Source organism: Leptonotus elevatus, chromosome 9, assembly GCF_054856555.1.
Source record: "Leptonotus elevatus isolate MCC_2025b chromosome 9, RoL_Lele_1.0, whole genome shotgun sequence".
NCBI classification, from domain to species: domain Eukaryota; kingdom Metazoa; phylum Chordata; class Actinopteri; order Syngnathiformes; family Syngnathidae; genus Leptonotus; species Leptonotus elevatus.
In genome coordinates, this window is record NC_141247.1 from 4,694,615 (window position 1) to 4,717,494 (window position 22,880).

Consider the following 22,880-nt stretch of genomic DNA (forward strand, 5'->3'; position numbering starts at 1 on the left):
CCCATCTGTGAAAAATGTGCCTAAAATGACTATTGAAAAAAATATTTAGAAAAGTAGTGCATAATAAATGTAGATATGTCCATGACAAAATAATCAGCTATAAAACACTGTACAAAAATCAGCAGGCCATGTATAAAATAATATCTTTATCTCTGTGACAGCAATTTCTAGCTACAACCATATCCAACCACGACACGAGTGAGAGAAGCTCCAATCCAGGTAGAGCGTGCAGTGGTACACCATGAGGATAGCTCAGGGGAGAAAATGGACTGTGCATGCCCATCGTTTAGACTACATTAGCATGTTAGCTTCCAGTGCTAATATCCCTGACAATATAAAGCGAGCAAATACTACTGCCAATACCTGAGCCACGAGGGCTGGGCCTTAATGAGTTGAAACTCTACCGCTACTTCCCACATTGACGTCCGCTCTCGACGGCGCGTTTTTGGCCAATCTTTGGTTTGCCGGTTACAAAGTGTCAACTTGGAAACTGAGACCTCAAACAATTGCAAGCGGTTCAAACGTGCGGGGGGAGACTGATGTGTGACGTTGGCCAGTTTCCAATCAAATGAACATTCCTCCCTCTAGCCAAACCAAACTCAAACTTTGGTAAATGGTACTTTTTATCAAATTTTACACACACACGCACACGCACACACACAAACTGTCTTCAATGCCGCTTCCATATTCAGTATACTGATTTAAGGTATAATGATGAACCTCAATTAAATTTCTTTACTCTTGACAACAAATGTAAGCAGCTTTGCCAGCTAACATCAAACAAAATTACAGTCAAGTAAGAAAACATCAAAATCCAAATAGAATGCATTCATATGTTCATGCACGCTTGAAGTCAAAACATAAATGGGATTTTACTCTCTTCTTAGCAGTTTCTATGTTTAGAGGGCCCAATTTAAAAAAATAATATAAATTAAGTCTTTTTTTTTTAACTTAAAAGAAAAGTGCATTAATATTTTTCATATCATGGGCCACCCCATACCCCTTCCTCAAATAATCCTAGTTTCTCTTCTCCCTTGCCTTAGTTCCAACGGAAGGAGATGTGCCGCGGTCGGTCGCCACCTTCCTTCACCAGGGGCTTGTGGAACTCGCGGCCGGCTCGGGAGTGGATTGCCGCCCAGCAGTATTCACAGTAGTACTGCAGACAGGTCACGTTGGCGCAGAAGAAAGGTGCAAACTTCCCCCCGCAGCGTGTGCCCTGGCACTCATCACACAGCTGGTCGTCCAGCACGTATGGCTTCACTTCCACCTGCGTGGCGACACACAAGTAGGAGCGAGGGATGAAATTCAAGGACGCGTGTACTGCAGATGAAATCATGCACAGGTCCACAGAACATCATTGAACTGAACTCAAGTTTCAATTTTAACAGGACCGTTAACTCTTTGACTGCCAGACGTTTTCAGAAAAGGGATGCTGTGGGTGCCAGCCGATTTAAGCATTTTGACTGATCTTTCAAGGTCGACAGAAAATTTTCTGTTTGGACTATGGAAACACACATTCTACCAAATGAAAGATTAAACTTTCATCTTTCATCAGAAAAAGTTTGTTTCTACCTTATTCCGTTCTTTAGTAATCAACAATAGAAAATGGTTAGTTTCATCTGAATGCGCTTGTTTTGGACCAAAATACGGAGAAATCAAGCTTTTAGTGAAACGATATTATTTCATGCACTCTAGTGAATTTTACACTTCTTTTTGTCCATGAATGATGCCACAAACACCTAAATAGTGCTTTACTTCTATAAAACACTACCACCAAGAATGAAAAAGTGTTGTTTGATAGCAAAATACGTTTATTTACATTCAACAGTGTAACAATTTGACAACAATTTGGCAAACTATTTACAAATGTGTGCAACTCTGGTACTATTATGTGGATGTTTCAACGACAGTTTTTCTTTTTGTGTAACACTCCCCTGCGTGCAAGGAGACGCAACAGGATTTGCACAACAGATTAGTTTCACTGCGATTGCCTCTTCGCGTGCAGAAGCTACACTTTCTTGACGGACGTTTTTTCCGGGGAATAGCAAGTATATACTGCAGTGTGTGTTGCCATCAAGTCTACTATCAGGATCATGCTACGGTTACGTTACGGTGGTGTTGGGTCTGGCTTCCTCATGTCCTTCAGTTCCTACCGGGTGGTAGATGTTCTGATCCATTTTATCCACTCCATTCATGGTGGCATCGTAGTCCAGAACCAGTGTCTTCTCCGTGATCAGACTGTACCCGCTCCTCCGATGAATATGCATTGGACTCGGGGTACTCTCCATCGCCCGATCGAATGTCCGCTTGTGCAGCTCCGCGTTTTCCGGCGTTAGCAGCGCTAGCCGGTGAGGCTTTATGACGAGAGAATAACGGCCGCGTCAATGCTTCCAACTGTGGCGTCAACCTCGGGACATACCATCATGATCATCATCAATGTGCATTGGTCGATGCTTTTCGACTACTCTCCATCGTCCGATCGAATGTCCGCTTGTGCAGAAGTACCCGGTCGGTTGTGCTGCGCGTTTTCCGGCGTTAGCATCGCTAGCCGGTGAGGCTTACTACGTGATCATAACGGTCACGTCAAGGCTTCAAACTTTGGCGTCAAGCTCGGAGTCACCATCATCATCATCGTCGACATCAATGCGCTTTTTAGTATTGATCGATGCTTTCCGTCTTTGAAAAAAATGCTCAAGCGTGAGCTGCTTGCAACCGGTCGCCATTGTTGCTTCATCAGCCATTGTCCCCTCAACACTCTAGCTCCGCCTCACGTCTTCTACTGACGCCCACCCAATCTTGTCCAAAGAGAGTCATCGCTGCCATCTAGGGGCCAAAACGAGTCATTATACTAACTAGATCTGCTTGATACTTTCAGCACAGCTGCCCAAGGCTTTCCTCCACCCGTTTCCAAAAAAAAACAAAAAAAACATAGTGAACATCTTTTAACGTCCTCAGCGCCCCTCCGTAGGTTTTTACTAAACGTTATATAACGTTTATGGCAGTCAAAGAGTTAATATGGAGGACCAAAACTGCCAACATTTAAAATAAATACATGACTAAATAAATTAATACAAGTGAAAATAAAAATGGATATAAAAAAAATCATTCAAAAATTAAATACAAAAAAATATATATCCCTAAATAAATAAAAGTAAAAGAAAATTTAAAAAAATGAGATTCAAAGTAAAAATATAAAAATTTAATGTTGAAATAAATACAAAAATAAATATATAAATAGAAATGGGAATAAATGGAAATTAAAAACAACAAAAAAACAAAAAAAAAAAAATCTCAAAATAAATAAAAAGAAAAAATAAATACAATGGAACCTCGGAGTTTGAACGTCTTGGAACTCGTAGAAGATCCAAAAAATAAAAATAAATTTAAAAACAAATGTTGAAAAAATAAAATAAAAACTATATCTATATATTTATATATATATCTATATATATATATATATATATATATAAATTGAATTAAATATCAATCAATAAATAAAAACTCTCTGCTCTCATTTATTTATTTCATGCTGCAGATGCTCTGTCAGGACGAAATGTTATTTAAATGAGTGGGCGGTCCTAAGCGTTTCTTGGGTGGGGCTCTGCCATCGCAAACTGCCTTTCATTGGTCGAGTGAGTGGGTTGGCGGACAAGGAAATCTCGCCGGCTTGCATGGAGCGCTCCAGCAATCGACGACTATCTCGTCCACCGTCACTACAATTTGTTGTTGAGCAACTCATGTTGCAACTTATTATTTAGTCTTTTTTTTTTTTGGGGCAGTTTTGGTCCTCCATAAGTTAACAGTCACTGACTCACCATGTGCAAATTTCCTTGTAGAATACACGAAGCGTTAATCCGACATTTTTTGGTCGTCATGGTCATTTGATTATTTTATATTTAGGGCCTAAAGTGTTCCTCATACATGTATTTAATGGAATTAATTACTTCACTACTGCGTTACCAGTAGTTAATTATAGACAATACTTGAGGTTACATTGCAGCTGCAGGAACAGAACTCGATTGCAAAGCGCGTGTATAATGTTGCTTAACAGAGGTGGGCACGTGAGTAAATTTTGACTGTCCCTCATTTGTCATTCGTCAGCAGTCGGGGCGCCTGCTGTCAAGGTCAGTCAGTCATTATTGCAAGCCAAACAAAACTGTAATCGTCACTATAACTGTACTTTTGTCATCGCTTCAGTCATCAAATTACACCGGTCCAGCAGTCCATCAATCGTCAGTCTATCCAAAAAACACAGTCCAACAGATGAAAAATCCAAGGGCTCAATTTGTGAACGTTACATGACCAAACTCAGAAAACAGGTGAGCAGTGACATTGATTCATCGGCAAACTATGACAATACAGCTGATCAGACTTTTTATAAAAATGCAAAAAAATTGGCCAATCTGATCCTGCTGATCAGATCAGTGGAAAGTGTCAAATAGATCAGCAATTTGAATATCAGACTGACTTACCCTTTTGTCAATCTCCCCATGCTGCAGTTGAACAAATCTGGCACTGATGGCTGCAATGTAGCTTTGCTGATTGGAGAAAGCCACTCGCCCTGCCCCCTTAGGATATTTCAGTTCAGGGTCTGTGTCAATACCAGCATAGCACACTCCGCCATAGAGACGGTCCATGATCATGGCCAATTCCACTGGAAGGACAGCAACAACACAAGTTTAAATTGGTGTGACAACAACAACTGGAGGTCATGACCCAAATGTACCTGCACGTAAAGGGCGAGGGACACCTCCTACAAAGATGGTCTTCCTTGGGTCCAAAGGCTGAGAGCCATCCATCACAAAGTCACTATCATTTAGGTTCCATGGTCGGATTTGAACCTGGCATAAGAATTAAAAGCAAAGCAGCTTTAGATGGCATATATGAAAGCAGTTTTCCCTTTTGCAATGTTTTTTGTTAATTACACTGCAGTCTTTACACAACATGGATGGAACCACAGAGCAGAGACAATAAGTCTCTTATCCAGCCCCCCCTATCGTATTTGTCATTAAAACATTAACATAATCAAATGGACTGTAAAGAAGAACAGTTTGTGCATCATGATTTAATGCAGCAATTCAGTTAATTGCGTTGCTCCTTCTACTGTGTCCACCTTGGCCACAAGGAGGCAGCATAAAGAAGTCATGCAGACAAAGAATAATATTTCTCCTTCTACCACTACAACTGTAAGGCTACGTTCACACTGCAGGCAAATGCAACCCAAATCGGATTTGCATTGTATTTTTTGCCCAAATGTGACCTGTATCTGGCTTTATTATGCAAGTGTGAAAACGGCTCAATTCCGATTTTTCATATCAGACCTGGGTCGCTTTCATATGTGATCCTAGATGGGATACGTATCTGAATTTTTGCAATGCGACCGCAGAATGAATGGTCAGGTCGCATATATCCGACCTCCACATCATCAAAAGTTTAATATGCACTCTGCGCAGGCAGGGGGGACAGCTTTGGAGACGTACGGGAATCAGCAAAGTTTTTTCCGAGTTAACAGTTGTGACTTTATATTTTAATCCCACTTTAAACATGAAGCACAAAGTTATTATTTGTGGTGATAATTTAGCCACGCAGACGGCTCATTTATTACATCATTATTCATCGTTAGTAGACGTCACTGACGAATTACCTCAAAAAGGCTCGCCTCATCTTCCCCAAATATTATTTCTACCTCCTCATGTATCACTCCTCTGTAGATAAGATGTTAAAAATATGAGACCTAACGAGGGACTTATAAAAGTCTGTGGCCCGACACGCTGGAACATATGTATTTACTTCCGCAAACACAGCCCATATATGTGCCCATATATGTGCCCATATATTAAACAGTTTTTGAGATATGACCCTCGGAATGAGCCCCAACCAAAACATTTACTTCATGAACTTTATTTTGATACCAAGTTTGGTATACTTTGTCTAAGAGTTCTTTCTATTCGAATTTGAGCTTTGAAAAAAAAAGATAATTTTCCCCATCAAATTTCGGGTAGAACCCCTCACACGAAGTATACTAAACTTGGTATCAAAACAAAGCCAATGAAGTGGGCTGTATTGTAGACCTAATTTTAGCTTGATTTAAGTCACAGCGTCATACCGCAAGGGTTTTTCTCACCTTAGCGCACTCATCAGCTGTTCAGAAGTGAGTTTGACCAGCGGATTTGATTATTAAACCCATCAATAGTGGTGTTGTTTCTGTGGATTATTTCTCCACGATTTTTGAAGGGAATAACAAGAAACTTTATATGAATAGAAAGCGTAAACATTCTTCTTTATTTCTGTGAAAAAAAATCATTGAAATTGATCATATACATACAGAGATATTTCAAGTTAAAAATAAAGAATTTTGGACTCATTCCACACGTTCTTCCAGCTTTGTTGCCGGTACCTATAGGAACTTGTTTCCATCAAGATGTTGCTCCCAATAAAAGTGTTAAAACGGTGCTAAATATAGCGCATTAAATCCATCTTGATAAATCACATGATTGATGTCTGCGCGTGTGGCGGTTGCCGTGGGGCTGATGTGAGAGGATGTTAACGGCAGATCGGAATGGATCACGTCACATGTCAACAGGTGACAAGAGATCTTCATTCGGAATGATTTCAATCGGAATAACGATAAAGGCTCCATGTAAACACGGCTAATGCTAATTCTTGTCTGTTCTTCTTCTTCTGTTTGTTGTTTTTACACTCCAATCTAATAAAGAGCATGAAAACACTCACAGGCTTGTCTTTGATGGTGGGGCTGGAGACACACAGGTAGAGTTTGCCATCCTCTTGAATGCAGGCATCAATCAGAGCCTGAACAGAGCTCTCATCTTGAAAGAGCAGGAAGGCGTAGCCTTGAAAGGTGTGATGAGGAGAGCAATGGTCATCACAGTGCTGTTGCATCTGACGCACAACAATTGTGTAGCAATGCTCACCTTTTGGTGGGAAATAGGACTTGCTCTCTGCCTTGTGAGGCCAGTCGACAAACAAGTGACCAAAACGCCGAAAACTGGCAGTAATTTCATCTGGAACACAAATGAACGAATGTCCAATCAATGTTTATTAAGTGACGTGGAAGAACCTATGCTAATGTTTAAAATTAGAGATGGGCATAGAATTAACCTAATTTAAACATTAAAAGTATATTTTTTTCCTTACGTACATGTGTATATTTTCCCATACCTATAATTAAGTCTTTCAAAGTATTCTTAAAATCACATCTTCCTAAATGTTCTTGTTCTTGCACTTTCGTCTCTTCTAGTAATTTAAGCAAGCTATTTTTTATATACATATATTTCTTTACTTTTAAAATATCATCACCTTCATTTGTAACTGATTTTAAATGTTGTTCTTTTAATTACAGTATGTGAAGCGCATTCAGTTACCTTGTGTATGAAATGCGCTATTAATAAAACTGTCTTGTCTTGATGTTGCCCAAAAGCCCAAAGAAAAGACAGTGTAATGACATCCTCTACTGACTGTAAACAATAATTACACTTGGGCCTTGTCCACACAAAGCAGGGTAAACGTCTCACAAAATTAAGATATTTTTCTATGATTTGGCCTGTCATCTACACGAAAGCACAGATATATGGCTTAACAATAGATCTCCAAGAGCTGTCATTATGACGGTTCTCAAAATGGGATCTGATGTTACTCTGTTGAAGCCTGATAACGATCCTCAGCTGTATTGGCTGGGGAGACATGGAAAACAGGCTGGATAGAGGTACTCGAGGACCGGCCCTGAGAACCACTGGTCTAGGAAACATGAATATTTTTCCATACAAAAGTTTCCACATGCCAGACTTTTCCAGACCTGGAAATGTATTAAAAATATATTTTCCATACTTGCGTAGGAATCCTGACACTAGCATAATGTCTTCCCAATCATGGCAGTGGCTGTACCTTCGTCTATGTCTGGGGGCAAACCTCCAACAAAAACTTTGCGAGAGTAGCGCTCTATGCGCTCCCCATTGAGGTGAGGGAAACAGTGCGCTGAGCCAAGTCCACCGAGGCCCTGGTCAGTGGTCTCATCCTCCCCGAAAGAGCGCTCATCCTCCATGGGGAACAGAGAAGAATGACCTACAAGAGGATTCAAAAAATACATAAATAAAATATACTGGTCATTGGTCAACAGCAAATTTTAATCAGAGATGGGTTTTTGCATTTTTGACACAGATTTTAAAAAAATGACTTTACTTTTTTCCTAGCACATCAGGATTTTGAGATTTTTTCATGACTTATTTTTAACTTTGACTAATAAATGCTTGCACAATGCGGATTTAACCTACATTATAATGTAGACATATGACTGTTCAGAAAACATTCCACCTGTTGCCGTACACCTAATCCTTAATTCATAAATACTACATACTATTATATTACATATTGTAATTATCATTACTACCAATATGAAAACCTGATGTACTAGAGAAAAAAAACAAAGGTAGATTCAGAATCAGCGCAGAAAAATTAATCTAAAAAGGCTTACTAAAATGTAAAAATTTGCTGACCAGTGATATTAAGAAAATGGTGAAGAAAGCTGGAGTATGATAATATGAAGGCAAACATACATGCACAAATGGGGCTACACTGCTGATATCATACAAGATAATAACATTCAATTTGTTTTCATTATTTACAAATGGTGGCTGAACTGATTTTTTCTTTCCAGTACATTACAAGATTTACCTCGTCTTCTGCCATAGCTTCTCGCTGCATGCAAAACAACAGAACAAAAACCTTCACATAGTTCTGCTGTTAAATGCAAACAACTGCCTCAAATTAAACATGTTGGTTTTTAAATACAGAAATGCATAATTTGTTTTTACTTTAGGGACTTATTCTTTTGTACCGTGTCAAGTATCAATTTCAGTTGTACCATTGTGCTTTGTATGCATGTAATTTACATACCATTCATAGGCAGAGGCCCGTCTCCACCCTGGTGAGAGAAGCTGAAGCGTCCTACAGTGAATGACAAAACAGGAAAGGCTTCAAACCATGTTGCTAACTGGAATTACCTCATTTCCATCAAGGATTATTTGCAGCCAAATAGTTTGTGTACAATTTGTGCTTAAAATGAATTCAGTTGACAAATTAAATAGTGCCTTATTTCAAACATTTATTCTTACATGTGCAAATGTACAAGTGCATGACACTACTACAACTGAACAGGAATGGTTTTTCATTATGGTACAAGTCATCCTGTCATCAAAGTGTTCAGCCTAATTATTTACTAAATTACTACAGAAAGCTTTTCAATGTGCCAATCCATTCTATTACACTGGTAAACCATTCTACCCCCGTGCCAAAGATACTTTAATGCTTTCTGGGTAATTTTGGACTGCTAAGCTCGAAAAATGACACCCATTTCTTTGAATTATCTCTAGTTTCTGAGATAGATATTTTTGACAATTAATTGATAATTTATGGGCTTTCAGTTTCGACAGTTTACAAAATGTACTTTTATCATTAACACATTCACTCCCAGCCATTTTCACTGAAGCAAGGCCCTTCACCGCCCGGCTGTTTTACTAGATTTTGACTGATTTTGCAAGGCCCACAGAATATTGTGTTCTACTGCTATAAAAACATGGAACCTACCAAAATAAAGAGTAGAGTCTCTTCTTTCATCAAGTAAAAAAGTATATTTATATCAGTTTCTGTTTTGCAGCAATTAGCAATAGAATATAGCTAAGTTTCATTATTCACAAAACTGTTCAAAACACTGGCAAAAAAAGCTAGTTGCAACATGGCCCTGGCTGACCTCTTATACTCTGCTGCCACCTGCTGGCCGTTTTTCTAATAACTATCATTGCTTTAAGAGATCTCTTCAGGCCAGAAGCTGCATCAAAGCCTTCTGTATGCTGTTGCATAAAAAAAGAAGGTATAAATAAGTTTTTAGGTTTGAATGCAGCAAAAACAAAACAATATTGTATGGACAATTGGACATACTTGAAAAGTAAGATACAGCCAGTTGCAGCAAAAAGGGAATACCAATGTCATAATTTGCATAACTCTTAGCACTTTTCATAAACAAAAATATGGAGTACTGTTTTCAAGAAAACTTTAGGGCCTTCAGAAAAAAACAATGCCATTTTGGGATTCAGTGACATCAAAATACCCTAAAAACAAAACTTTCTTGGCACCAAAATGCTTGTTGACCAGTCTTATTAAAGTGATTGCAACTAATTTCATTTTGGATCCATTGTGTTACGCGATTATTTTGTTAGTCACCATGTGCAGTCCCTGTGCTGTTCCTGCTGTGCTGTGGTCTCTTATGGGCGTGTGGTGCATGCACGCAATACTTCATCAGATAAAAGAGCAAAAAAAGAACATTGCCATGAAATGAGCCAATCTGTAGCCGGAGATCAGAACGCCAAGGTCCCCGCCCTTTGCCCCTTCTAGAGGTGGTGAGACCTTAGGAGGGGGGACCCACATTACCTTGTGGAGCCCCATCGGTGCTCTCCAGCAATGACACACGTCTGGGCGAGGGGAACAGTTTGTCTTTGCCTGGTTCCTCAACTACGACCTGTTTGCCATGGGCAATCCTGCCAGGGGTATAAAGCTGCAGACAATTTAGCTCCAAGGATTATTGGGATACAAGCCCATAGAAGGTTCTCTATACAACAGCTACAAAATCACCCAGAAGGGCTCAAGAGAGTTGATATTAGGTTGCTGAAAACCATTAAACAACATAACAGCATCACAATCAGACCATTAAGTCACCTTTATGCACTGTTAAAAAAAACTAAATTTTTCCTCAAATTGAGACTTAGTCCTATTGAATGTAATTTCTCTGTTGGCCTAAACACTGTAAGAAGCACAGATCTACATTTACAACAATCCCGACAAGCTATTGTCTCCATTTCATAGCATTTCTCCTCACTGCACTGCTTCCAGTAAATTTATGTGACTCGATTAATCCAACCTAGTCAATCCAAAGCCTTCAGAAGTAGCGCTGGCAGATGTAAATCAAATTATGGCAACGTTCACACTGCAGGGTGTGATGGCAATTCGGATTTTTGGTGAAACCCAATCTTCTTATATACTTGTTCACATTTCACGTAGTTGGATTTGGAAAATAAAAACCAATCGTAATTGTATTGGTTATTCATACTGCATTTAAAAAAAAAAACTGATACATGTCGCATACGGGCAAAAAAATCTAATTGGGCAGCTGTGTGAAAGTAGCCTATATTAACAATTAGACTACTTCTTTTAAAGGTGTATTCAAGGATCTTCTCATAAAGTAGAAGCCAAACGCTTGTTTGTCACCATTTTTAAAATGCACATGCTGAAGACTCTCCTACCAGCTCTCCTGCTCGTCCAGGCGAAACGCCTATCAAATGTCTCTAAACATGAATACATTTAATGATTAGCATTCCTGTTCAGTATGACATATTTAATTACATTTTGTATGGTTTTATCATTTTATGAGATAAATATTGGTTCTGAGCTGCTCCAGATAATGTGGCATGTTCGGGTCAACACCGCTTTTTTCAGACAGACCAGTATGAGTACTCAATTCTTGAGGAGTCACCAATACAGATACCAAGTACCAATACCATTAGTACTTTTGATACATAACCCCCCCCCCAAAAAAAAAAACAATCACAGATAATTTTAACTCTTTTACTGCCAAAAACGTTAAATAACGTTTAGTAAAATCCTACGGAGGGGCGCCAAAGACGTTAAAAGACGTTCACTTTTTTTGGGGGGGGTTTTTGGAAACGGGTGGAGGAAAGCCTTGGCCAGCTGTGCTGAAAGTATCAAGCAGATCTAGTTAGTATAATGACTAGTTTTGGTCCCTAGATGTCAGCGATGACTCTTTGGACAAGATTGGGTGGGCGTCAGCAGAAGACGTGAGGCGGAGCTAGAGTGTTGAAGGTACAATGGCTGATGAAGCAACAATGGCGACCGGTTGCAAGCAGCTCACGCTTGAGCATTTTTCATTCATCGACTAATGCTAAACAGCGCATTGATGACGACGATGATGATGATGGTGACTCCGAGCTTGACGCCGAAGTTGGAAGCGTTGACACGGCGGCTATGATCACGTCGTAAAGCCTCACCGGCTAGCGATGCTAACGGCGGAAAACGAGCACTTCTACACAAGCGGACATTCAATCGGATGATGAAGAGTAGTTGAAAAGCATCGACTAATACTAAAGAGCACATTAATGTCGACGATGATGATGATGGTGACTGCCGAGGTTGACGCCGAAGTTGGAAGTGTTGACGCGGCGGCTATGATCACGTCATAAAGCCTCACCGGCTAGCGATGCTAACGCCGGAAAACGCGGAGCACAACCGAGCACAGGCGGACGTTCAATCGGACGATGAAGAGTACCCCGAGTCCAATGCATATTCATCGGTGGAGCGGGTACAGTCTGATCACGGAGAAGACACTGGTTCTGGACTACGATGCCACCATGAATGGAGTGGATAAGATGGATCAGAACATCTACCACCCGGTATCGGAACTGAAGGACATGAGGAAGCCAGACATAACACCACCGTAACGTAACCGTATCATGATCCTGATAGTAGACTTGATGGCAACATGGCCAAACACACACTGCAGTATATACTTGCTATTCCCCGGAAAAAACGGCCGGCAAGAAAGTGTAGCGTCTGAACGCAAAGTGGCAATCGCTGTGAAACTAATCTGTTGTGCAAATCCTGTTGCGTCTCCTTGCACGCAGGGGAGTGTTACACAAAAAGAAAAACTGTAGTTGAAACATCCACATAATTGTAAATAGTACCACAGTTGCACACATTTGTAAATAGTTTGCCAAATTGTTTTGTCAAATTGTTACACTGTTGAATGTAAATAAACGCATTTTGCTATCAAAAAACACTTTTTCATTGTTGGTGGTAGTGTTTTACATAAGTAAAGCACTGTTTAGATGTTTGTGGCATCATTCATGGAAAAAAAAAGGTGTAAAATTCACTAGAGTGCATGAAATAATATCGTTTCACTAAAAGCTTGATTTCTCCGTATTTTGGTCCAAAACAAGAGCATTTGGGGCGAAACTAACCATTTTCCATTGTTGATTACTGAAGAACGGAATAAGGTAGAAACAAACAAAGAAAGATGAGAGTTCAATCTTTCATTTGGTAGTATGTGTGTTTCCATAGTCCAGACACAAGATTTTCTGTGGACCTTGAAAGATCAGTCAAAATGCTTAAATCGGCTGGCACTCACAGCATCCCTTTTCTGAAAACGTCTGGCAGTCAAAGAGTTAAAGAAAGACCCATATATCCCAATATAGGATATTTCCTTAAAATTGCATGAAATAAATTGCAAATTTCTATTCGTCTAATTTCTAATGTCTTGTTCCTGATTGTCAAATGGCCACAAGAGGGCAGCCAATACTGATATCAGCCGCTGATGTAAGTACATTTCAATTTTCTTAACCGCTTATTCCTTACAAGGGACACGGGGATGCTGGAGCCTATCCTAGCTGGCCTCTGGCAGTAGGCGGGGTACACCCTGAACTGGTTTCCAGCCTATTGAGAGTACCATTACCTTAAAATAAGGCCCAAATCTGATACCTGGTATTGGTACTCACCCATCCCTATATAAACACACACTACCTTGCCTGTTTAATACTAAATTACCCTCCTCAACATAGTTCCTTCGCACCAAGTTTTTGCCAAAACAAAACTTAACTATTGTACAGGGCTATGGCTTAAGCACAAAAAAAAAGTAAAGCTGGGTTCACACGACAGGAGAAATAGACCTTCCCTCCCGACAATCGTAAAGACGCGCCAACATCTAAGAGATAATCTTAACAGATAATCCTGCCGTGTGCGGTGTGATCAGACCAATCTCGGCCACTCGGAAGGTCATTTGAGCCGCTCCGATCTCAAATCGAAGATGTTCAACATGTTGAATTGTTTTGGCCCGATTTCGCACCGTGTGGTGTGCCCCGAGGACAAACGAGCACGCAGCCGGTTGGCGGTGACGTGCAGCCATTCAGAAAGCGAGGCAGCAACAGAAAGTCCGTGCTTGCGCTGTTTGCACTCCTTTAAACAACTTTTCTTTTTATGGCGCTTTTTTTTTACTAAAACAAACCACAAAATATCCAGACTGGTCCTTCATGCTTGTTCACTCTGAAGTCACGCTTAATCTCAAGTGGTTTTGCGAGATTTCCCGTCTAACCAGGAAATATTCATGAATGAAATTGGCTTATGTGCGATGTGTTGGTTGGCTGCACACCACACACTGTTACTCCCGTGATTTTTTTCTCGTCACGAGTGAAGTCTCACAGTTTGGAAGTCGGACGACAATTTTAAAATCTTACCGTGTCAACCAGTCTTAAATAGCTGGGTTTTTCAGCAAATGCCAAACTGCAAATATGCGGGTGTTCACACCAATAAATAAAATGCACTACACAATATACAAGGACAGAGCAAAATCAACATTTTCAAAAAAAATTCCTCTGCTGTGTGTTAATTGCCTGCAATGCGGAGACTCTCAATAGCTTTGGACTGTCATATAAGGCTCTATTTATTTATAGCCAGTGGCATCAGAGCTCGTCCTCACTATTGTTACTGTGGGAACTAACCTTTCAAGGAATCTTGTTCAGCCCTCATAATGTCGATCAGGGAGTTCTCCAGAGAGTGCATGTTGAAACCATCAAAGGAGCGGGTTCTCTCCTGCTCAAAGAGAGAAAGAAAACAATTAGCCTCTTCACAGCTCTCCCATCACCATCTGAGGCAGAGGCAGTCCAGACATAGCTAGCCATGATGCTAGTGATGCCAAGCTAATAGGGCTAGCTAATGGACCTATTATAGACTATGGGGGGGGGGGGGGGGGAAGTAGCAGTGGTGTAGTCCAGGGTATACGGCGTATACCCACTTCTTTTTCAGTCAGTTTTGTGTCTACCCACTTCTAAATCCTCCATTTTCGGCTAGGCTAATGTTATGAAATGTAACTTTATTCTAACGTTAGCAATTTAGCCCTAAACTAGATAGATTAGGATCATGTAGGGCAGGGGTTCTAAACCTTTTTTCAGTGATGTACCACGTGCAAAATATTTTTTCAGCTAAGCAGCGCAAAGCATTTTGGATGAACAAAACAAGACAGTGCTGTGGCATCATGTGTCTGGTTTTAATTTTGACCACAGTCCCACTATGTATCATAAAAAAAAAAAAAAAAAGCAAAGAAGTTATTGCCTTAATGGTAAATAAATAATTGTGCAATAATTATCAAGACAACATGTTCTTTGGGATCTTGGTACTGGTTGGTCTTCAAAATAAATAATTTAGTTAACTGAAACTGAAAAAAGCCAAGATAGTTTCTTGCATGTATGCTACTTTTTCCAATATATTTCAAAATCCCATGTGCCCCCTGATGTGTTTTAACGTACCCAGATTTGAGAACCACTGATGTAGGAAACCCCGTAATTGTTTAATTAATCCAGTTTGCAAAGACTGTAATGCCAGACTGAAATATTCGATGAATGAAACTGTAATAAATACCAGGACCAAAGATGATCTCAGTGTCTTTTTTTATTTTAAGTAATGTTAATCAAGTTATTTTATACTATATACATTAACTTATTAAAGTAATATAACCCTAATTAACTTATATGATGTAGTTTAATTTCATAATAGATAACATATTCATGTTTACCTCACAAAAAATATTTTACATTGCTCCTAATTCATTCATGATCATTTTATTATTGTGGGCAATTACAAATGATGACTTTTCCCTCACATGTCACTGTTTCTAAAAACAAAACAAAAAAAGGAAAAAAAATAAGTACATTTTAGAGTATACCCACTTCTCCAGGGACCACTAAACCACTGGTAAGTAGTATGACACTAAACAAAATACTGGCGTTTGAAACAGTAATTCTGAAAACATGATGGGCATGATGACGGCTGTGCATCTACAAGACTTTAAAGCAAACCTTCAGTATAGTAACATATACCTTCAGAAATTCAGGCAATGGCAAGCCAGGGGATAAGAATAGGTCTTTCCAGTGAAATGATGTTCATGTCAGTTTTGCTCAATGACTCATTTGTTGCAATTGGTGCGGAGCACAGCACTTTCAATAGCATGAGCATTATAGGTTCGTGGAGAACATAGTTAACAACTTATCACTGATGACCGATAGGTACCCCAGTGCAAGACTTGTCAATCAACTGAACAAAATGAATGGGAATATCGAAACAGCCTTACCTGAAAAGGGTAGACACTATCACTGCGGTTCACAGAATCCTCTACCCAACCTTTGTGATTGAACCCAGAGCTATTTCGGTGAAACTTCTGGGAAGGAACCTGGGGAACAGTAAGAGTTTCATTTACAGGCCAACACTATTTTGCATTATTAGTAGCAGATAATGCGAAAATACAGTAGAACATTAATTTTAATCAAGCACAAGCTTATTCAACTCAACATTATTTATATGGTGCTTTCACAACAACTGCAGCTGTAACAAGGCACTTTACAGAACATGACATAAAACTAACAATACAACAATGACACACCAAGAAAATATTTTTCTCCATTAATACATACACTTCGTTGTTTGACGCGGTAATAGATGAAAGAGGAGCGGGTCAAAATCTACCTTCACTTAGTGGATCAAAAATGTCATACTTGCAGCACAGCATGCATAAATTCTCTTACGCCTACTACAAGCTAGTTTAAAAGTAAACAAGCAACTGTCGTTGGGGCATTATAAAGCTTACACAAATATTATTTAACCAAGAGGATAGGGACTAATGACTAGCAATACACCGACCACAGTAGCTCATCAAAAAATATATTTACAAAAGGTAGAACATGCTTTTCCCCTATTTGACCAATAACACAGCGTAGGCGTGAAATTGTATTAACCTTTTATATTAGGATTATAGTGACCTAAATTATCACAGTTAGTTATCAGTATTATTGTCACAATATTACTAAAATAAATGTAAACAAAACAGGCACATGCTCCCTACAGTATTATTCTGAAAACAAACACACACCTATACACATTTAAGCAGCTATGTACAACCAAATGAAGTTTCATGCATGCAAGACCTCATGAAATTTACATAAAATTACTAAGACCTGCTAGAGATCAAGTGTTGACCTCTTTTCACAGTCTTTCTTCCTACATTATTTACATACAGGGTAATTTTACAGGCGCTGGTCCAATAATTAGAATATTGAGGAAAGGTCCATTTATTTCAAGAATTTGTTTTAAAAAGTGAAACTTGAATGCTACATTAGTTCACCACGCACAAATCAAAATTTAAACAAATAAAGGCTTGACATGTTTCTGATTATGGCAGAAAGAAACAAAAAATAGGGAGTTTCACAAAATTTGAATATGTTGGTCATGTGACCAACAAAATAGAATCTCAAACAGAAATGTTAGCCCTCTGAAAAGTATATTCAAGCCACATGCCCTCAGTACTTTGTTTGGCCTCCGTTTGCATTCATGACAGCATAAAGGTGGTGTGGCATGGAGGCATTCAGCCTCTGGCACAGTTCATGTGTTACTGCAACCCAAGATGCTTTGATACTATCCTTTAAATTGTCTGCATTTCAGGGTTTTTATTCCTCAGTCTTCCTCTTAACAATAGAACATCAATTTTCAATAGTGCTCAAGGTCAGGCAAGTTTGCTGGTATATCAAGTGCCGTTCTTCCATTGTTATTAAAGCAGGTATTGGTAGTTTTGGCTCTAAGGGCAGGTGCCAAATCCTGAATCCCATGACTCTCATGCCTATTAAACCAGACTGGGACCATTTAAAGGCTGAGCAAAACCAGATCTAGAAGTGACTACTAGATGTCACTGTAGCATAGAATGCAGCCGAAGCGCATGCATTTCGAAGTACGCACACTACGGTGGCTCAGAGACTACACTTTGCAGGCCTACCACCAATTCTTATTTTGCGTGAGCAAACGGGCATCTCGGCGAGCAATGTCGACTTGGTAGCCGGTGTGAAGTCCAGCAAGCGACGCTGAAAGACCGAGGGAGACGGATTTAGCCGGAACAGCTAACAAGAGTGGCTAGCGGTAGAAGCTAGTTTAATTTTAAAAAGGGTAGTAAAAGCTTACAACGGGAGCCCGAATCACAGGACCCAGCGACGACCACCTGCAGGACCCTGCTTTGGAAGGTAAGTGGCGGTTGACCCATTGGGTCCGACATTCAATGCAAGCACCACCAAGGCCAACTACGTACAGGAAATTGTCCTTTGGGCATCCGTAGCAGGAAGATGGTGGCAAAACATGTAAGCCAGATCGTGTAAGGTGAGGCTCCAGACATGTAATACTATTAGTGATTACTAGACCTACAGTAATATAAAAAAAATGTATGTTGATGTGATATAACTTTTTGTTGATGTTGCATATTGTTTAAATCAATAGTGAGTTGTTTTTTTTTATTAAAAGGAATTATTAGTTCAAGATTTCCCAATGTGACTTTAACAAGCTGACAGGATTAGGACACAGGGAGCCTACAGTGTTGAGCTTTGTCATGATATTCTAATTTTGTGAAATATTAGTATTTTTTGTGTTTTTCTGCCATAATCATTAAAGTTGAAATAAATAAAGGCTTGAAATATTTAACTTTGGGTGTGGTGAACTAATGTAAAGATGTGAACGTAAAGAATAATGTAAAGAACATTTTTGGCTTGACTTCCCTCTGAAACAAGCGGAATCCAGTCTACACACAAAACAACCACAAAACTAGTGCTCTTATCGATTAAGCAGACTGATGCCCAACTTGTAAATTCCTATAAAATGCCATTAGGCGACAGTAGCCTATTGCTATGTTCCGATCCCTCATGTGACCTGACAGTTTGTCTGAAAGAATAAGAGTATTTTTTGAGTGCAAGTTGTATTATAGTGTTAATTAAGTATTATTTTGTAAATTGTAACTTATCTTTTACCCTTCAGCGACAATTTAGGATGTTAATGTTACTTAAAAAGAATTTTTGGGAACAATTAAAGGATTTGATGTTTGAAGGCAACAGTGAAATTAATTAATTCAATTTCTATTAATTACTATGAAAAAAAACCTTCAACAATGAAGTTTCCACGGTACAGAGGAATGAGCTTTCTGATGAGTCGTGACATTTACACCTACCTGACTGTTAGGGAAGGACTTCTTCAGCGGGGAGATGGAGTTAAGGCCAGTCATTCCTCCACCTACACCACGTCGGTACTCTCGAACCCCATGTGTGCCGCCCCAGCCTCCATAGCCACCGGGGCTCCAGGTGGTTGATGTGGGTGTAGAGGGGCTCTGGTAGCTTCCCCAGGGTGAAGGGTGTTTGCTCTGAGCAGGAGTGAGATGGGGCATCTGGGGGAAGCCTCCGGTCCGATGAGTGTGCGGAGGGAAGGGGGGCTGAGGAGGGTGAGGGCTTGCCGGGGAGCGCCGGTGCTGCGGGGGAACCCCCTGCCCATGAGGGTGATAGGGCTGGGGGTGAGATGTGGGAGGATGGTGCTGGGAGACTGGTCCGATCTGCGGAGAGAAATTGCCACCTGCACCAAAGCCAGGCCCAGCATGGTGGGAGAAGCTCTGGAACAGCAGGGGAGGTGCGTTGCCATTGGAGCCAGCAGGACCGAAGAAGCCCCCAACATCATCACCTACCACTGGAGACTGGGTAGAAGGAACAGCCGGGGACCAGTTGTTGAAGCTCGTCAGTGAGGAAGTGGGGGACTGTGTGCACCCTGTACCCATTCCCAGGGTGTCCTGGTAGTCAAAACCACTCAGCACTGGTGACTCCATCCTTAACTTCTCCTTTCCAACACTGCTCTCCAAAGAACCTTTCTCCATCAAGTTGTCTTCGGGAAGAGCTCCCTCCAGCTCTCCTAAGGTGGCACCGGCCTCCTGCTGGCTTGGAGAGAGGGCCTGAGGCTGGGCCTGGACCTGAGACTTTTCCTGCATTTCCTGGAGGTCTAAAGCCTTAGACTTGTCCGACTCCAGAATCTCATCTTGCATGTTACTGTGTTGGACTACTGTGGGGAAGAGCCAAGCACTGCCCCCATTGGTGGAGCAGGTGTTGTTTACGAAGGAGGGGGGGCTCGAAGGGTTGGAGGGGTGGTGAGGGTGCTGGGGTTGTAGGTGAGGTGGGATCCTTACAGGGAAAGCAGATTTGTTACCACTGCTGTTCTTCACCAGAACTCCAAACCCGTAGTCCCCCATTTAGGACACCCAGTAAATATTCAGTAGGTTTTGGCTTTCACCGACTTTTATTTTTTAAACCCTGAAAAAGAGACGCACAAATGAATTAAAAGGATGACAAATCTCACTTCAAGGTTCACCTTTGAAAGCTGTCTGGTTAGTTAAAAAAAAAAAATACATACAAGTAAATATGGCAGTGGATTACTTGCATTGTATCGTGTTTTATAATGCAACCACAGAAATGAAAGACATGTCTCGCCAGGATTATAATGGTGGTAAGCGTGCAAGGAAAACACCCAACAAAACCAGCACAGGCAGCAGCTAAACGGCCGGTTTGACGCCTACAAAGGTCGTTGCGCAGCTAGCAGCAAAGCTAACATCGGCTACACCACCTTGCATGTGTCCTTTTCATCATGCACACGCACCAGGCTATTTTAAAGCCCCTGTGAGCATTACACTGTGTATTTGTGACGGACCCGGCCAGCGCCGAGGTCGGCCACAGCGTTGACACCTACCGAGAAATCTTCCTTTCTAAGCAATGACCTCCTCACACGTAGCCATTTAAATACAGCAAAATGCTGATGACGTCTGTCGTCGGTTCTGAATGTAGGGTAGTTCCCTTCCCGGAGCCGCTATGCTAGCATAAGGGACGTTGGAACGCTAGCATATTTGCACAGCAGCTGCTGGGCATTAAAGCGCTTTCTGCTGATAACAACGTCAAACGAAACGAACGAACATACGCGACACCATAACGGACGAGAGCTTGGTGGAAATTTCCAGGGGGTAACAAGTTGGAAATGGAGCTGGGCTCTTTAAACGACCTCGTCAATTTCGTGCCCTGTATGTTCAATGTCACACAGCAAAGCCATCAAATTTTCACCTCGAAACAACGCATCGCAATCCCGTCCGATGCTCTGAGGCAGGGAGAATGAGAGTCAAGCGGTAGCAACTCGGTCGTAACTACCTTCAGTTCGGCGTCATAACCTTATCGTTTTGATGTTGCCATATTTCAGTGTTTTTCCTTTTTCTGCATTTCCCAGACGGCCGGTGTAAATGGTTTCTCCTTTCATCGAGATGACAGCTGAGCCAGTCGGCGGACACTTCCGACTACAAGCCCCGCCCCGAGTAGTACCAGGGGGCCAATGAACGGCAGGATTTCCACATACTCCCGCCCAATCATGTCTCCGACATCCATTTGATTGGATAATGATTGTGCAGCCGCGCCTATAGCACGCCTTCATTCAACGAATGGCACATGTTCTCCTCCCAAATAAGGATGCATTGAAATCAATGGGAGGAGTCGTTGGGGAACACTTAAGTAATCAAAATGTAGATATACCTCCATGTTTATCAAAGGCCTTTTTTTAATGAGGTCATTTCAAAGCTATATATTTGTATTTAAATGTATAAACGAGTAAAACAGCAGGATGCTTTATTTGCAGCCATTCAGTAAAAAAAAAAAAAAAATGCATGCAGTGGGCACAATCCGATGAAACGCGTTTTTCCTCCCAGCAGCTGCTGCTGTCAGATCAGCAAATTCACCACTTCACCACCTCCAAGAATTACCTCCAGAACTGTCTTACTGCCATTTTTTTTCTTCTTTTCTACAAATAGAAAAGCATACGTGAGTACATGTTGCTAGTCTTGATTGTCATTTTTCACTCTCATTCTAGCAGAGAAGATCTGCAACTGATGGCCTGCAATGCATTATACATTATTCAAGTGGGAGTAAGGTGACTTGTGTTAAACCTGTTCAACCAAAACAGGCTTCTTTCACCAGTTCCAGCGGGAGTGATTGATGATTGCTATTCTGACCAAATTTGAATTGCAACAATGCTTTGAATGTTGATCTGGTATAAGACAAAAGTAGCATGTCTATTAAGTATACAAAACTTCCATATGACATTATTTTATAAAGGATGATTTTTCCCCCCCAGCTATATTATCTCTCAGTGTGTTTACCATTTGCAATATCAGACCCACCCCCACATTCGTGTCCTCTATATGCCACACTCACCACCGAAACTCTCAAATTCTCATGCGCTGCAGGGCCTGTTGGGGTGGTTTTACAACACATCTTGCTTTGAGCTCAGATTTTAAGAACTGACAAGCTGGAGGTCCAGGTGCTTCCTGGTTTAATATTCACAGTCACACATACAAAGTGTTGTTGTTTGCATCTGGATCTTTATCTGAATACAATTTTAAACGTAGGGCTCTTTCTTTTCTTTCCCAGTTGCCCTTGTTTTGTAAAAACGGAGCTGGGCTGCTAAGGCTAAACAGTTAGTATTGAAATTAAATGCAATGTTTATTACATATTTTGGCTCCATCTAATACATTATTTCCAGGCTTAAAATGAGACCATTTGCATCCAATCACTACTGACTGATCTTAAATTATTAATTCATCTGGGCACTAAGTCATTCATATATTTATTAGTTCCCTCAGAGATGGTCACCATGAAACCAAGATGGTTATCTCAAGTTTCACAGTTCAGAGGACGCTTTCTGTGTTCTCTGTACTTCTCAATATTGGTAAAGGTCAGTTACCAAGTGAGTGTAGCGGTTTCGAGTCCAGCAAGCAGCATGCTGTTTGGCTAATGAGTCAGTCATGCCTTGCACAGTTAGTGTTGTAGCTACAAGCAAGAAGCACGTTTAACAGTACCATTTTGTCCATATACCATAAATGGAAATAGAAAATAGTTCGATATTTACTATAATAACTAATTTATTTATTTTCTCCC

General features: G+C 40.6%; 1 protein-coding gene across 4 annotated transcripts in view; it reads right to left on the bottom strand.

Annotated features, from left to right (window-relative positions):
• Positions 1–21,247, bottom strand: part of LOC147168042 (cytoplasmic polyadenylation element-binding protein 4-like) — a 22,840-nt gene extending 1,593 nt beyond the window's left edge. The window contains exons 1-12 of one of the 4 annotated variants that reach the window (XM_086084599.1): positions 21,105–21,247; positions 19,103–20,222; positions 16,199–16,297; positions 14,574–14,664; positions 8,911–8,961; positions 8,689–8,712; positions 7,903–8,079; positions 6,933–7,022; positions 6,733–6,851; positions 4,727–4,841; positions 4,473–4,654; positions 1–1,267 (exon numbers count right to left, since the gene is read on the bottom strand). The exon at positions 1–1,267 is cut by the window's left edge and continues 1,593 nt beyond it. In XM_086084599.1, coding sequence (XP_085940725.1) covers positions 1,040–1,267; positions 4,473–4,654; positions 4,727–4,841; positions 6,733–6,851; positions 6,933–7,022; positions 7,903–8,079; positions 8,689–8,712; positions 8,911–8,961; positions 14,574–14,664; positions 16,199–16,297; positions 19,103–20,161 — 2,235 coding nt within the window. In that variant the 5' untranslated portion in view covers positions 20,162–20,222; positions 21,105–21,247 and the 3' untranslated portion in view covers positions 1–1,039. Of the gene's footprint in view, positions 1,268–4,472; positions 4,655–4,726; positions 4,842–6,732; positions 6,852–6,932; positions 7,023–7,902; positions 8,080–8,688; positions 8,713–8,910; positions 8,962–14,573; positions 14,665–16,198; positions 16,298–19,102; positions 20,223–20,655; positions 20,960–21,020 lie in introns of those variants that run through there. The other 3 variants (XM_086084600.1, XM_086084601.1, XM_086084602.1) reach the window with 3 other exon arrangements.
• Between the last annotated feature and the right edge of the window lie 1,633 nt (positions 21,248–22,880).